General features: G+C 30.0%; 1 protein-coding gene across 1 annotated transcript; it reads right to left on the bottom strand.

Moving 5' to 3' along the window:
- Nucleotides 1-8,301: 8,301 nt before the first annotated feature.
- Nucleotides 8,302-8,823, bottom strand: LOC133039116 (uncharacterized). The gene has a single exon (XM_061117931.1). The coding sequence runs from the start codon at nt 8,821-8,823 to the stop codon at nt 8,302-8,304; it is 522 nt and encodes a 173-aa protein (XP_060973914.1).
- Between the last annotated feature and the right edge of the window lie 9,631 nt (nt 8,824-18,454).

The raw sequence follows: 18,454 nt of genomic DNA, 5'->3' as shown, positions 1-18,454 counted from the left end.
ACATAGAAATTTAAAGAATTCAAATAAATGTCTTGTCTCTATTTAATTACTTGGTTGTGGCATGTCTTTTGATTGTGACTTTTTTTTTCCACATTTGCTACAACTATTCTATTTTTTTGTTTCCCATCCACTTATAAATCTTTTTTCCTTGGTCTTCTAGATCTCACTTTCTAGTTTGGTGACAGAACAATGATATCCTTGATGTTTTGAGGTACAACCCATGTTGTGTGATTGTATACAGGATATATTGACCTACTATATGTTTTAAGCCATGTTTTGGTTGTGTAATACTGTGAACAGTAATTGTAAATATTTAAGTTCATCTTTTCATCACAGCAAGAGCATGAGCACATGGAATTTTATCTTGTTGAAATCTATTGTAACTGCATGCTTTTTTCTTATAGATTGACTATCCATGACCTTGTTTGTTGTACCACTTTAAACATGTTGTTGTTTATTGGTTTCACCTGCAAATTTGGTAATGATAATCAATGTATTTTATATTCGCAAAACTGAAAACAAATTTCAATGAAATGATTTTGCAACATGAAGTTTAATGAATTCTTACATTTTCTGTCAATGAGTCCATAAAGTTGTTAATTAACTTCTTCTCAGCAAGTATGTGTCAAAATTATTGTAGTTTTCTGTGCATTTTTCCTATTGTGTATGTCTATTGTTGTATCAAAGCTCTCAATGACTCTATTAGTGTAGTGATTGGTAGTTCTCTACCTGCTAAGTTTATTAAGTTTAGAGATTCAATAATGTTAGAAGTCATAATTGTATACTTTTTATGTTTATTATGCGACCTTGACCATTTGTGGTATCCAACTTATTCTAAATAGGGTCTAACACACTTGTTTAAGCTGTGAAGCTCACTCATATGGTATTCAAATTTCCCCTCTATGTATGCTTTTGCTACTGCAAAGAATGGTTTATCAAGTTTACAAACATTCTTCTTCAAAGTTTCTTTAAGGTTGCTTAATATGTGGTATACACAGTATCCGTGAGTTATATCTGAAAATACATGAGCAGCTGCCTTAGTTATGTTCTCATGTATGTTTGAGATCAAGCACTGTTCTTCTCTGACCCTATATGCTTCCCTTAATTTTGTAAAAAACTATTCCCATGAGTTGTTATTTTTTGAATCCACAATAGATAATGCTAGGGGAAAAATGTGTCCATTTGCATCTTTAATACAGGCTAAGAGCGATGTCCCTCCATATGTTAATTTTATTGAAGCATCTACTGCTACAAACAAGTACATGAAGCTGTTATCTTTTTCAGTTTGCATGTGTACTATGGTTCCTAGATTATAGTTTTCTACAACATGTGCAAAAAACTTGGCGACAGCTTAAATGACTCTTTTACTTTTCTTCCTAATTCTTCATGTGCATGATCTTTACTTCTCCATGCTTTCATGTAGTTCATTTTTATGTCATACTTATCATTCAATTCTCCTTTGATGTCTTGTAGCGTTTGAGTTATTTTTATGTTGGTGAACCTTGGCTTAATGTAGTTTCCAATCAACTTTATTGTATTTTGTCACTTATCTGCAAATCTTATGTTGAGATCACAAGTGTGTATCACCTTTTTGTCATATTTATAGATTATGAAACACTTGGTTGGTCTGTTTCTTGATGCCGTTAATGCCCACGTACATTTTGGATCCAAGCAACAAATTTTATATGTTTTTGTGTAAGACTTTTTGACCTTGTACTGGAAGTTGTTTCTAATTTTATAGAAACTAAGCACACTTTGTAGTGTTTCTTTGTCCTTATATATTTGTGCTTCTTCTATTTCAAGATGTTGAGGATCTGTGATTAGTAGTTTGTCATAATTAATGATTTCTGCCTCTCTATTCGGGTTGTTTTCTAGTTGCACAACTATTTCCTCAGCCAACAATTTCGCACAGTCCATGAAATTGAACATTATTTCACCATCTTTCAGCATTGTGTCTTGCATTGTTTGTTGTTGAGTTGTTGATTCTTTTGTTGGTGGTGCATTGTCTATCATTGTTGCTATTGCATTTGTTTGTGCAACTAATGAGTTGCTCATTTCCAAAAATGTTGGATTGTTGGTTATTGTTGTGTTGCTGAACACATTCAAATACAATGGATACGTTGTGAATTCATGTTCCTTCAGTTTTAGTTGTATGTAAGAGTATAGACTTTGATCATCCTTTCTCCTTAACGGTTGGTATCCTTCTTTCACTTGGTATTTTAGTTTCAGGTCAGTATTTTCTTGGTTGCATTCCAGCACTCCTTTCAGCTTATGTATTAGTTCTTCATATTTACAATCAATTGAGATGAAATGACCACTAGCTTCGTAGTTTTCATGATTCATTCCATCATCAAACTGTCCATTGCAAAAGATGAAGAATGGAATTTTGTCTTTTTCTTAAGAGTATAAAAGTTTAATTATTGTAAGTCAACTTGTGAAATACTGCAATAAAACTGTAATGCAACTATTATATATGTTGCGAGTCAATTATCATAAAAACTCAAAAAAATAATAATTCGTATGCAATAGAAAAGAAACTTACTACTATCGACTTTGTTCTGTTCAAGTCATGTATTGCTAATTTTGAGCCTTGTATTTATTATATAATATCATTGTTGTAGCTCAACTATTATTCAATTAAAATGCAACTAAGGTTTCATAAATGAGAATCTTTAAGAAACCTTTTGTCTATTTTTTTTTTTACCATTTAACAACAATCAATTGTACATTAATAGAAATATGTGGAGAAACAATTCTTAGACATCTGTCAACCAACTTAAATATCAATCAATTGAATATATTCATATAGTTAACCATATTATAAAAGTTTCTTTAAGGAGATTTGTCTTGCACTGATTATATGAAATACCTGTAAATTAAACCCCATTATTACGTTATCAGTTTGTAATTACTGATATGTCAAGTTTCAGAGTGTTAGTAAAACCTTAATGCAACTTTTCAAAAACATAAAAAATCATATTAATAATTCGATGTATGTGGCTCTAGATGCATGCAAATTTACTATACTATTAGTGATTTGATATGAATGAATTTACCATTAAAATATGAAAAATAACGTCAATGCAACTAGATAAACATTAGCTACAATATTGATGTACTTTTTCGGATTATACTTGATTTAGATTGATCGGAAACTCCAGATCTTTTTATTAGAGATCTACATTTTATGAATCTGAAAATTAAAATTAAGAGGATTGTTTTTTACAAATTAAATTGTAATTCACGGCTGAATTTATGTTTTAAACCAGTTTTTCTACACAAATTTGCATCCATCGAAAATTATAGATGCTTGGATTGATTAGGGTCTTCTTCTCAAGTGAAGTCACCAAAATTTATGATGGATCGCTGTCAACAGGGTTGTTTTATAGTTGGATTTCTGAATTGATCGATAGAAGCTTGTGTAATTTTGCTTCGTGCGACTGAAGACTTAAAAAAAAGTATTATTATAATATTTAGTTCTTGATCTGTGTAAATATTTCTAGGATCGGTTTACTATATTTTAGTAATATAGTTATTTATTTATTTATTTATTTTTGTATATACTTGAAAAACCTCCTAAGCTTTTTCCTTTTCTATTCTTTCCATTTTAGAGGAGAAAAAATTTGGTAGAAGAGGCCCCTTAAAAAAATTTCACTCAAATTTTTTTCACTCATTTTTCTCTTCTTTCGTACCAAATATTTCACTTTTTGTATTCTCTACTTTTTTCTTCTATAACATTTTTTCCTCCCACTTTTCTTTCATACCAAACATAATTATTAAGAATTAAATATTAATTGCCAATAGCTATGGCTAGGTAGATCCCCAAAGTCAAAATAACCAAGTAAAGAAGAATGTCCAATCAATAGAGCAAAACAATCCATTAGGTAACACTACAATTTAATGGTTGTCATTGTCTTTAATCTACTGTCGCATCACAACATCACATCTATCCACATATGTTGTATGTTTTGATTAATTAATAATTCAATGTTTAATTGTATACTTTAGCTAACCAGAAACTATTTAGTAACTCATCTCATAAACTATTTAGTAACTAAAATTATAAAGTATTGTAGTTATAAAAATTAAAAAAATGTGTAACTAGTTACAAAGCTTTACACTAGCTATTAATAAATCATGCAAAAACTATATCAATTACCATACCCAATTGCATATACAACATAATTACTATATTTAGGAACAATATTTTTTAAAAAATACATATAAAAAAATATATACATATATATAAGCATTAGTTTTCCAATCCATATACAAATATTGAATACACTACACTTGGATTTAATTATTTTTTTATTTGGGTAAGTTGGGTTTCATTAACTATATTGAACACTTTAATATGACTATGTCAAAAAGATTATGTAAAAAATATTTTTTAAACTTTATAAGCACATTATTATACACGATTTTTATCAATAAATTCTAAAATATTTTTCGGATTAAACTTAAAGCTAGAGATATTTACTTGATTTTATGGACCACCACCACTTAGTTTCCGACTACCATATATCATGCATATATATCACAACAAATCTTAATTATATCATACAACCAACAAAATTTACAAATACAAAAACAATGCAATTTAACCTAAAAATACATTTATTACTGATTTATACCTCAATGCAAATGCAAGCTAAAACATACATCGACAACACCAAATCACTCCAAATTGTCGTTGCCGATCGCACTAAAAGCCACAAAAAATATTGCCTAAATTTCCTTCATTTACTCTCAAAGTCCTTACATAATTAAACTATAAAAATAGTTTATTTTGTATTTTTTGGGATGGGAAATAAAGTTTTTTAAAATCAGGCTAAAATCTTTAGATCACCATAATAAAGTATATTATTTTCGATTATTATGAAATAAGCGAAAGCATAGAATTTTACTCGATTATAGTAAAATACACGAAGGCATAAGCCTCCGTGTGAAAGCCTACATGTATTCAAATTTAATTTATGTTGACCTTTTAATCTTCGATTTTCTAATAGAATTGAAGATATACATAAATTTTTATTGAGTACCAATTGAAAGCAATGAGGCAAGTCTTTTAAAAGTGTGACAGTTAGTAGTCTCGTGATCTGTAACGAGAAATATCGGGTAAGCTGTGCAATCCCACATCACCTGGGGAAGGTCAAGTGGGATGATTCTGAGACTGTGTAGGTATGGGGCTACACAGTTGAAGAGATCTTAAATGGATTGATTGATACTACCTATATCAACAAGGTGCATCTTGTTTTTCGGTAGCTCATCACGAAAGAACTCCACAGTTAAGCGTGCTTGACCTGGGGTAATTTCAGGATGGGTGACCTCCTGGGAAGTTTTCCCACGAAGCGTGCGAGTGAGGACAAAGCATGCTAGAAACACTCGTGTTGGTCTGTAGGGCCAGTCATCAATCCATGAAGCAGCCAGAGTGACGTACTCGTGTATAAGAGCCATTATTCCGTGGGTGTAAGGACCCAATGAAGGCTTGAAGCGGGGACGTTTCAAAAAAAAAATCTGCTACATCTGAAAGGATCCCAAAGTCTACCTCAATTAGTCACGATGAAAGTTTGGCAACTATTAGGCAATAGAGATTGGATGGAGAGATGTTTTCCATAACAATGTTCTAACTAAATATTATTTTTGATAAGGACTTCTCAACATAAAATTTAAGGAGCCTTTCCTTGTATTGGTTCATTCATGTATTCAATAAGATAATAAATTTTTATTTTTCCTATATCATTTCTTTAATAATAGTTATGTTGAGTTTTATAATTTACTAATAAATACCTAAATTGTAATATATACTTGGAGCATTTTTATTATGTTGTCAACAAATAATTTAGATTTTAATTTTTTTTTTAATTTATATATATATGTATATAGGATTTCCAATATATATAACTTTCAGAAATCATAATAATTGGAAATTATTTTAATGATGATATATAAGGTTACGATCATAATTATTCATCAACTTGTTTCCTTGAGGAAGAGATAATGATAGAAGGCACAAATTCGAATCTTACTCACAAATCTCAAACTTGTCAAAGAGCTTTCAAACATCACAAAAATGTAAAAAATATGTGCATATATATAGGAATTGATTATATATATAATAATTATGTCTTCATATATAATAGAAACAGTATAATAATAATGTCTACAGTTGATAATTATTTGAGATATAGATGTTTTCAATATTATTATTGGCTGTATATAACAAACCAAGGTATATTATTAGTTTGTCACGAATTATATACGTATATTAGTTCTACTAGAAAATTTCAATTTTGTGTTGTAGAGCTATTATTCGTAAGATTCTTTTTTAATAATTATAATATTTTATTTGGAGTGATGACAAATCAAAGTGTGATATGTTCATCTTGTAAAAATATTCCATGACATATACATAATCATTTCAATTTATTTATTTAATTTTATAAGATATATATTGTGACTAATTGTGTTTTCTTGGGCTGATGAAAAGAATTTATTAGTGCATGCCTAGTGGTAATAAAAAAAACTATTTTTAGTGACAATCTTTTAGTCATAATATAATTTTTTTTTTTTTAACTAAATGTGATTTTTAGTCACAAAAATATTACTTGTATTAACAAACTGTGTTGAAGATTACAGTCTTTTGATGTTAAAAGTTCAGGCTATTTTTTCACTTGGACTAATAAGCAAGAAGGAAGAGCCTTGGTTTATGCGAAATTGGACCGTGTTCTAGATAATCAACTTTGGATAGATGAGTTCCCTTATGTGGCTGTGAATTTTTTTCCTGAAGGTGAGTTCGATCATAGTCCTGCTCTCTTATCTACTTATTCTTTGCAAAGTGGTGAAGCTAAGCCATTTCGATTCTTTAATACATGAATCATTCAAAATTTTCTGATATGGTTTAAGAAGATTGGAAGAGACATATAACTGGATCTACTAAGCCTTTTCGATTATTAAATTAATGTTGAAGGATATTAGCGAGTCTAGTTTCAAAGACATTGAAACTCAAAAAAATCAAAACTCGAATTAAGTTATATGAGATTCAAGAACCAATCCACATGGATCCTTTGAATACTGATTTGATTGAGAAGGAAACTGAGCTAGAAAATAGTATATGTAGGTCAATAAATCTTTCAATTCCTTCCTGAGTTAGAAAGCTAAAACATATTAGACTAGAAATAGTGATGAAAATTCTAAGCTCTTTCACAGAAGCTTGAGAATGAGGAGAGCTCATAATACAATATTTGCTATTAATAATGATCAAGGAGTTTGGGTTGATGATCCAAATGAAGTGAAGGAGTTTGGGTTGAGAATGAGGTGCATTTGTTTTTTAGTAGCCCATCACGAAAGAACTTCACGGTTAAGCGTGCTTGACCTGGGGTAATTTTAGGATGGGTGACCTCCTAGGAAGATTTCCTAGGAAGTGTGTGAGTGAGGAAAAAGCATGCTGGAAACACTCATGTTGGTTTTTCGGGTCAGTCATTAGTCCATGAAGAAGCCAGAGTAACGTACTCGTGTATAAGAGACATCATTTTGTGGGTGTAAAGGCCCAATAGAGGCTTGAAGTGGAGACGTTACAAATGCCTCCAGTATTGTAGTTGACCTTTAAAATTCATACTTCCTATTCTTCTGTTTATTTCCTTCCGAATTACTTAACGAATCAACTAAAGTTCACTCCTTATATAGCCATTGAGGGACTAAAAAGATAGAAAATTGCACATGCTGAAAATCCTATTCAGCTTTGAATTAGGAAGCCACAAATCTCACGTTGAGAAAAGATATGTTTTTTGGCTACTGTATAGGGGCGGGCCTTTTCTACCGTCTTCAAGACAGCTTTGTCACATGCAAGGCATGCTCCATCTGCCTTCTTATCCTTTTATGCGATCTTTTATATTTTTTTTCCATCTTTTTCCTCTGATATTTTTTTAATCTTCTTTTATTTTAAATCTGCAAAAATAAAGATAGCAAACGTAGAATTGCTCGAAACACGAGTAAAATTAAATTTAAAATATACTAAGTTTAATCTAAAATTGATACTAAAATAACCTAACATCTACTATATTTCCCGCTAATTCTAAGACTTAAACCATAACTAAGTAATTTTATAGGCCAAGCGCATTCCACTTTTACTGTGCATAAAAATATAAAAAAACTTAAAATTTTATATATATCATAATTAATACACCTAGAATTTAAATGTATCTCCATAATCATAAAAATAATAATTAAAAGTCTATTTTTAAAAATAAACCATAATTATCTGCTAATTCTCAAAATAAAACTAAGCAGTCATTACAATTATTCCTCGGTTAAAAGAATCTCATCCCTAAAATCTAACTTGAATAACTCTAGATACTGAGCCCTCATATCGAACTCCAACTCCCAGGGAGCTTCCTCCACCTTGCTATTTCTCCAGAGTACCTTCACCAAAGATCTTGTCTTATTTAGAAGGGCTTTATCCTTTCTGTCAAGGGTCTGCACTGGCTGCTCTTCATATGACAAATTTGGTTCCAGCTCTAGAGTTTCATAACTCAGGACATGTGTTGGGTCTGAAACGTATTTTCTTAGCATAGAGATGTCAAATATATTATGCACTGCTAACAAGGTTGGAGGCAAGGCTAGACGATAAGCTACCAATCCAACTTTCTTAAGAATCTCAAAAGGTCCTATAAATCTAGGGCATAACTTGCCCTTTTTCCCAAAACATTTAATCCATTTCATTAGAGATACTTGTAGGAAGATATGATCTCCTACCTGAAACTCTATATTTCTGCATTTTGGATTTGCATAACTTTTCTTCCTGCTCTGAGAGGCAAGCATTCTGGCCTTGATCTTCTCTATTGCCTCATTGGTTTGCTGAACTGATTCTAGACCCAAGTTTTTTTCTCTCTAATTTCATCCCAGTGAATTGGAGATCTACATTTCTTGCCATACAACATTTCATTGGGAGCCATCCCTATAGTACTCTGATAGCTATTGTTGTATGAAAATTCTATCAATGCCAAATACTTACTCCAGGAGCCTTCAAAATCCATCACATAAGCCCGCATCGTATCCTTTAATATCTAAATTGTCCTCTCGGACTGACCATCTATCTATGGATGGAAAGCTCTACTGAACTTTAGCTTTGTACCATGGCTTGCTGGTGACTTTCCCAAAACTTTAAAGTGAACTTCAGATCCCTATCTGATACGATGGATTTTGAAGCACCATGTAACCTTACTATTCTCTTATAAAGTTCTGCATATTAACCTACTATGCATGTTGTTTTATTGATAGAAAATGTGTTGATTTGGTAAACCAATCCACAACTATCCATATGGAATCCAACATACCCGTGGTTCTATGTAGTCTAACTAAAAAATCTATGGTGGCATCCTTCCATTTCCACTTGGGAAGAGTCAATGGTTGAAACAACCCTACAGGTCTTTTATGTTCAGCCTTGATCTGTTGACAAGTCAGACATCGAGATATGTACTCCACCATATCCTTTTTCATACTGCACTACCAACAATAAGGTTTTAAATTTTGATACATTTTAGTGGTATCATGATGTAATGAATAGGGTGTAGTATGAGCTTCATCAAAATATTTTCTAAGCTCCACACTACTAGGGACATAAACTCGGGTTTTGTAAAGTAGTGTTCCATTACTTACACTGTGAAATCCTTAGCTTGACCAGCTAGAACTTCTTCTCGGGTTTTTATCAACTCTGAATCCACTAACTGAGCTATTCTAATTCTTTCCAACAAGTCCAATTATAACGTCAAATGATTGAGTTTACCAATTACCAACTCAATATCTGATTTGACCATGTATTTGCCAATTGAGGTGAAATCATAATCATGTTGGATACCTATCTGGGACCCTTCCTACTCAGGGTATCTACCACTACATTGGCTTTCCCAAGATGGTTAAGAATTTCATAATTATAATTTTTAACCAGCTCCAACCACCACCCCTGTCTCATATTCAAATCTTTATGAGTAAAGAAATATTTGAGACTCTTATGATCAGTGTAAATCTCACACTTCTCCCTATAGAGATAGTGTCACCAAATCTTTAATGCAAAAACTACTGCAGCAAGCTCTAGGTTATCCCCTTTCACCTTATCTTTTCCTTCTGTGTGCAGAAGGATTCTCAGCTTTGATAAGAGACTATGAACGATTGGGGAAGATTTGGGGGTGCAAGGTTGCTCGAGGGGCTCCTGTGTTATCTCACATGTTCTTTGTTGATGGTTGTTATGTGTTCTGTAAAGCCTCTGAGAATAGTGCTATTAACATGATAGAAATGTTAAATATCTTTCAAAAGGCCTCAAGATAACAAGTCAATCTACAAAAGTCCTCTATATTTTTCAGCGCTAATATTGTCAATGAGGTGAGGCAACATCTGTGTTCTATGTTGGGAGTGAATGAGGCAGGTAATGATAGCACATATTTGGGTTTGCCAATTATTGTGGGTCGTAATAAAACAGCCTTACTTGGGTTCTTAAAGGATTAAATACATAAAAGGATTCAAGGTTGGGAAGGAAGATTGCTTTCTAGAGTAGGGAAGGAGTTGCTAATAAAAACTGTGGCTCAATCTCTTGTTAGTTATGCAATGAATGTGTTCTTGCTGCCTGTGAAAACTTGCTATGAGATGGAGCAATTGATGTGTAAGTTTTGGTAGCATTCGTCGAAAAACAACAAAGGAATCCATTGGAAAAAGTGGGATAGATTGACGGTACATAAGTCTAAAGGTGGTATGAGATTTCGCAACTTGCATGACTTTAACTTGAGTTTGCTTTGTAAACAAGGATGGAGATTGTTTAGTCGTCCAGACTCACTTGTCAGCAAGATTTTTAAAGCTAGGTACTACCATAATGGTACCTTTTTAAATGCTGAGTTGGGGAGCAATCCAAGTTTCGTGTGGTGAAGTATTTATGAAACTCAAGAGATCGTTCGAAAATGGGCAAGATGCAGAGTTGGTGATGATTCTCAAATTAATATAGTGTTGGATCAGTGGATGCCGAATGAAGATAATCCAAGAGTAACTTCGAATAATCCTTCTCTTATTGATCAAAATATTAAAGCACTTATGGAAACTGATACGTTGGCTTGGGATGTTGACTTGGTGCATAATATGTTTATGAAAGGGATGCTAACTTGATTCTTAGTATTTCCTTGTCTTCAAGTCCTTTGTGTGATGTTTGGTATTGGAGTTGAGAGAGCTCGGGCCATTTCTCAGTAAAATCATTTTATAAGTTGTTACAATTGAGCAAAGAGTTGGGTGCACAGGATGATAATTCCATCTTTTGGAATACTCTTTGGAAGCTAAGTGTTCCTCCGAAAGTGAAAGACTTGTTATGGCGTGCTGCCACTAACTGTCTGCCTACGAAATCCAAACTTCGTTCTAGACATGTGCATGTTGATACCATCTGCCCTGTGTGCAAAGTAACTGATGAAACCATCTACCATTGCTTGGTGGATTGCTCTTTTGCCAAAGCGTGTTGGCAACAGTTGGCTGCTGGTGTTAATTTGACGACAGTTGGTTCTTTTGCCAACTGGTTTGCTACAGCAGGCGGATGGGGAGAAAAGGACGTTGATCGCAATGACATGTTGGGCAATTTGGAAACATCAAAATGAGCTAGTTTGGTTTGATAAGTCCCTTACTGTTGCGAGTGTTGCTCACTTAGCTCAAGCTTTACTCGTAGATTGGACTCGGGCTCAAGATTCAACATTTAATCCTACGGCTGCATTCCTTACTGATGTCGATGGTGCTGAAACTTGGACCAAACCAGCTGAAAACACTTTGAAGACTAATGTAGATGCTGCCATTTTTTCAAGAACTGCAACTTATAGCTTTGCAAGGGTGATTAGGGATGAAATTGGCGCATTGGTGGAAGCTTTTACCTGCTGTCGGTCAGGGGTGTTGCAACCCGAAATGGTGGATGCTTTTGGTGTTAAGGAGGCACTGAGTTGGGTTAAACGGAAAGATTGGAGGAAGGTTATCATTGAAACTGATAGTCTTACTGTGGTGCAAGCGTTACGTAGCTCTATTCCTATGGTTTCATACTTTGGGAGTATTATTTCTGATTGTAAGATGTTGTAAAATTACTTGCGCGATGTTTATGTCAATTTTATTAGACGTTATACAAATAGTGTTGCTCATTTCTTAGCTCGAGCATCCTATTTAGTTGTTGATCGTATTATCAGGAGTAGTGATGTTACTCCAAATTTTAATCATGTAATCACTATGGATTGCAATTAATAAAAATAATAATTTTTTTCAAAAAGCATATAATAAATTCAAAATTTTATTTTATATTATTATTATTTCATCAAAATTTAATAATTTGTAATAGTTTAATAATTCTAAAATTAATATTTATAATTAAATTCTTTTATAACGTACTACCAATTAAAAATGTTCCATGTATAAAAATGAAATGTAGTAAACATTAATTTTTGGGATGATTAATATAAGATGGTGTAAAAGATGATGTAGAGGGCCATCTCCAAGGCAAATATAATATAGTGCCAATTATAAACTTTTTCAATCCAACCGTGTATAGTCATTTTTTTATATTATTATTATATTATATTTAGTAATTTTTAAATATATATTAAGAAAATTATATGGTATACTTTAAAAGGGGTGTAGTGATACACTTATATTTGTTTTGGCATTTAAGAGAATATTTTAGTCTCTTTTTTATGGTTATATATGTTTGTAATTATTTGAGACATCCTGTAAAATTTTGATTGATTTAAAAAAAATTTAATAAGCCAAAAATAAGATTTAAATAGTCGATTCTATGTATCTCTCGTCTATTTTATACGCGTGTTAAATAAATTGTTTTAATATTATTTTTTATATTAAAAAAAATAAATATTCTATTTTATTTAAAAAATATTATAATAATAAATAATAATATTTTTGGTATAACTTTTAGTGTTGCGGTTGGTATTAGTGTAACATTAAATATATACAATTAAATTTAATGTATATAGTATAAGTATTTATTTACTTTGAAAAAAAATATATATATGGTAAGATTAATTAAAATATGGACCAAAGCTAATAAATTATTTTTGAAAACAAAATATAAATATAGAAAAAGAATAATGAACACAAATTCATAATAGAGTTAAAGAAAAAAAAATGGGTAGGTCCAATCAAAATAATAATATTTGATGAGTGTATAAGAAGAGAAGTAGTAGCTAGCTAGAGATAGAGAAGGCAAAAGATATATCTAATAATTGATGAATATTTGTACTTTGAAAAGGCCTCTCACAACACAAGGCCATATACTTTTAAAACCTCCATGTGGAGTCCATGTGGAGAATTATTATTATTATTATTATTATTATTATTATTATTATTATTATTATTATTATTATTATTATTATTCAGGCTTTTTTATTTTTATATTTTTTTTCGAAGAATTTTTAGATTTAATTGTCTAACATATACCGTTATACACACAATACAAAACGGGCGAACAGAATTTTACATAGAAATTTCTATTGTAACTAACAGAGCAACTTAAATCGCAATCAAAATCCGTATAGCAACTCACATAGAAACCATCGGAGAAATCACTTTAGAAACTCAAACCATAAATTTTAAAAAAAAAGTTAAAAAAAAAATAGTATATGGAATAATTTCTTACATTATTATTATTATTATTATTAATCCATTTTTCTTTAATTATTTATGTATAATATGTCCTTGTCTCTCTCTCTTATATATTTTTCTTGTGATAAAGCCATTTCCCATGCCCTAAATTCCCTCTTCTTATGAAATAGGACCCATTTGCATACTCAGCTCCACCATGTTTTCCGGATCCTGCCAATTCTCTTCTTTTTCCAAAAAAAATCATTCTCCTTTTTCAATTTTATATTTTTATTTTTTCTCCTCCAAACATATATAAATCATTGCTTTAAATTTTATAATATAGATTGTTTTCATATTTGTATAAATTAGTTTATATACACTATAAAATTTTTTATTTTTATTTACAACAAAATTTGTGACAAAAAGTAAAAAAGCGACTAAAACTAAATTAATGACAACTTGTTTCTAAATAATATGTTTTAGTGACAACTAACTTTTTTTTTTTTTTTTTTGAGTAATGAGCTTTTCATTAAAAATAATTAGAGGTTAATACATAGAGAAAAGATAAAAAAGCATCCATTCAAACTAGTTCATCATTCATTTTGAGTGCACAAACTGTTAATTCATGTGTAAAATAAATATGAATTAGAGATGCTTCATGAAAATTGGATAGCAAACTAGTAATAAAATCTAGAAAAGATCGTACTTTAAAACAAAAAGAAGGATCTCCTAAAAAATACAGTAATAAAAAATAATTAATCAAACTCAAAAGATTTAATAGGTAGTCCAATGTAAGAGACTAGGAGTGTTCATAAAATAATCAATCCAATCCAATTCGCACGATTCGATCTAATTAATCCGCAAATTGCGGATATTCGCACTTGTATGGATTGGATTAGAAAATTAGAAATTCACACTTGTGTAGATTGGATGTTGATTGACATGTAAAAGTAACCGATCCAATCCAATCCACACTTACTTATATATATATATTAAAAATTATATATACAATTAATATTTTAATGAAAAATATAGTAATTTAAAATTCAATATACCATTCTTATTTATAAGAAAAATATAATTTGAAACAAAATTAAACATCTTTATACATATAATTTTTTTTTTCTTGCTTTGAATTTTTTTTTTTTTGTTTTGTTTTATTTAGTTAATATTTGTTGTTGGAGACATAAAACAACAATAATTTATTTTATTTTGTTGTTAGTTATGTAAAAAAATATTTTTTAATAATTAATAAATAATTTAATATTAAAAAATAACCAATCTATAATCTACATTTTTGCATATTGAATTGGATTGGATTTGAGTTACTATGTGGATTGAATTGGATCCAAAATATGAAATTTACACTGGGTGTGAATCAGATACACTATGAGTAAAATAGTACGAATTAGATCGGATAAACACTCCTAAGAGACCAATCTAATACAATCACTAAAGCCACATAATTTCAGCTTAATTACTAATCTGTGAACCTCCTTACCAAACCAAAAAAAAAAAAAAATTAGTAAGAACATATTATGCCAATAGAAAAAATAATGTAACAATTAAAAAATCATCACTAAACATAATTTTTATAGTAGCCCCTGCAATTTCGCTTTACGCATAATACATAATTCAAGTATATATATCCTATTTAGACTAAGAGCTATAGTAGTCTTCTCTTGATAATTGGTATACAATATCTGTCATATAATTTATAAAAACATATATATAAATATATCTAAGTTTTTAACTGTGTAGATATTAATTATTTATATATAAAAAAATGTCATAAATAACTTTTTCAAGAACTCTAAGGAATAAAAATTAAAGTGTCAAACAAGTTTATATATTTTTCCAATAATAGTACTTGTTAGGGAGTTTTAAATATTATCGTTGTGTTACAAGTTGATACTTTTGGGTGTAAATTTTTTATTTGTACCAATACATCTATTCACTTTTGACTTCTCAATTAAATTTATAATTAATTTGGTCTCAAAACTATTCTTACATATATGTATAATTGACTAATAATAGTTAAATTAATCAGTTCATAGCAGCTATATCTTTTTCAAAAAATATTCATATATACTTATTTTGTTCAATACAATTGTTGACGTATTATCTTGAGTCATTTCTTCTAAGAAACCACTTTACTATTTTATTTTTCTAGCAGCCAAATCTCCTAGTTTTTACACTATAGAATTTTATATCTATCTCCTGGTGTATAATTTATGTTAAATTTAATTCAAAAAATAAGTTAAAATTATATTTGACTCAAATTTTATAATAGTTGTACAATGTATTAGGAGCAAAATTAACCTTTTTAATAAAAAAGTGTAAAAATATAAAACATTAAAAGTGTGTAAAAATTCTATTAAAAATAATTAAATGTGAAAATTTATTAATTATATTAATAAGTGGCAAAAAAGTAAATAAAAAAAATAATACATATTGTGGTATAAAATTTGGCATATATTATATTTTATGCCAAATTTAGTACAATTTTTAGCATGAGTTAAATTTGGACTATTTTATACATCACTATTAGAGTTTATTTTAATAAAAATTGGCTAAAATATGCATATGCATAACACTTTTGACACTCTATTGAAAATGCTCTTACCTCTCATTGCCTTAGGTGTTGTCCATATTTTAGGGTGAGCATCTCCAATGATGGTTGCTCATTAATTAGAATAGTTTCGACTTTCGTCATATGTGTAATATGGTCCAATTTTTAAGACTAATTTTATGTATAAATGTGTAGAGTGTTACTTAATATAGACTACAACTACATGGCTTTCTTCTTCTTTTTTTCTTTCTATGAGAAAATGTTACTTTTTTTTAGAAAAAGTTACTTTTTTGTTACCAAAAAAGTTATTAATTTAATGTGATTGGATCATGGTGAACAATTTTTAGAGTTGTCAACCACACTAAATATGTTCTCTAAATACACTCTTTAATTAAAATAGGGAGTGCCATAAAAAAAATGAGCTCCACTATTAAAAAAATTGTTCTCTATAATAAAGAATAGATAAAGAGCTCTAAATGTTCTCTAAATGTAGAGTTTTGTTTAATTTTTTAGTATTAATTTTAATCAAGAACACTATTTTTTTTTATTATTTCATTGAATTAATTAATTCATATTAATAAATTCAAATTATAAAATATTATTAAAATAATCAAATGTTAATTAAAGTAGAGAGTATATATGATTACAACAAAAATAATAAAAATAGCTCTTTACTTTAACTTTTTAGCTATTTTAGTTAAAATGTGGGCCAAAAATAGGGAGCACCATATTGTAGATGCTCTTAGTATTTTTTATAAGAAAATATCAAATTTTACGTGGATAGAAGACAAAATAAAAATATTATATTTTAAAATGATGTAAATTTTATGGTATAATGTTTAAAATTGCTTGTAATATGGAGATGCTCTAAGAGTAGATTGTATGGCTAGATCGTGATAATCGACAATTACTTTAAAAAAATCTTACTTTTAGTTACAATAAAATTTATGACTAAAAAAGCGAAAAAATTGTAACTAATTATAAATTTTTATTCTTGTGTTGTGAGTAAAAGATCCGTGAAAAAAGGTATCACAGAAATTAAAATTTTTTGTGACTAAATGTGTTTTTAGTCACAATATTTGTGATGAAAAGTGCTACACATTTCTACACTTTTCTTATCTAGAAAATTCTAGTATTAACTACACAAAACTAAGAAAATTAGAGAAAACTAGAGAAACCTAGAATATTTAGAAAACTAGAAGTAACCAATCAAGAAGATTGTAGAAGAATGTAATTAGAAAGTTCTAGAAAAATTGTAAATCATGTAGAACTAGAATAATCTAGATGAAATTAAATGTAGGGGTAAACAACTATAAATACCCCATCAAGCTTTCAAATTGTAACTAAGCTTGAGTAGCCAAAGCAAGTCTTTTACTACTAGCCTACTACCTTGTCTCCTCTCTTACTACACACATAAAAATTAAAACACTACATAATTCTTCCTTATCCCACCAATCATCCAACTTATCAACATCATCAAACTATTAACTACATATCCACCTATTCTAAACAAAACCAATACAAATTTATTCTCAAACCATCAGTGGTATCAGAGCCAGGTTCGATCATATATCACTGGGCGTAATCTTTTTCACTCATCAACATGAGTTCGGAGTACAATCGCTCTTCACTACCTCTTCCAATTTTCCATGGAGAAAACTATGATTTTTGGTCCATCAAAATGAGGACCTATTTTCGATCACAAAATCTATGGAAAATTGTTGAAGAAGGAATCACTATTCCGGAAGATATTACATCTCTTTCGGAAGATCAAAAGAAGGCACTCGAGGATAATCAACAAAAAGATTCTCATGCATTATACTGCTTGCAACAAGCTATGGCAGACAATCTTTTTCCACGAATAATGGGCGCAACAACAGCAAAAGAAGCATGGGACACGCTGCAGGAGGAGTTCCAAGGAACAGTCAAGGTACGCACAGTTAGACTACAAAAGCTTAGAAGAGATTTTGAGAATCTTAGAATGAAAGATAATGAGACTGCAAAAGATTACTATTCTAGAATTAAAGAAATAGTAAATCAAATGGGAGCCTATGGAGAAATAATTTCTGACAAGAATATAGTACAAAAGATACTAATTTCCTGTACAGAAAAATATGATTCAATAGTTTCTGTGATAGAGGAAACTAAAGATTTAGAAACTCTATCACCAACTGAACTAATGGGCTCTCTTGAAGCATATGAAAGTAGACGAGAAAGGCATAAGGAAAGTGAAGTAGAAAATGCCTTTCAGTCTAAAATCAATTCGCGGTCTCAAAAACC

Source organism: Cannabis sativa, chromosome 6 (genome assembly GCF_029168945.1).
Source record: "Cannabis sativa cultivar Pink pepper isolate KNU-18-1 chromosome 6, ASM2916894v1, whole genome shotgun sequence".
Classification (NCBI taxonomy): Eukaryota; Viridiplantae; Streptophyta; class Magnoliopsida; order Rosales; family Cannabaceae; genus Cannabis; species Cannabis sativa.
Note: the sequence above shows the minus strand (reverse complement) of the source record. Positions and strands in the feature narration are given on the sequence as shown.

What these genes read in the sequence shown, in the direction of transcription:
- LOC133039116 (XM_061117931.1), bottom strand. Translation starts at nt 8,823, where the DNA reads ATGCTTGCCTCTCAGAGCAGGAAGAAAAGTTATGCAAATCCAAAATGC.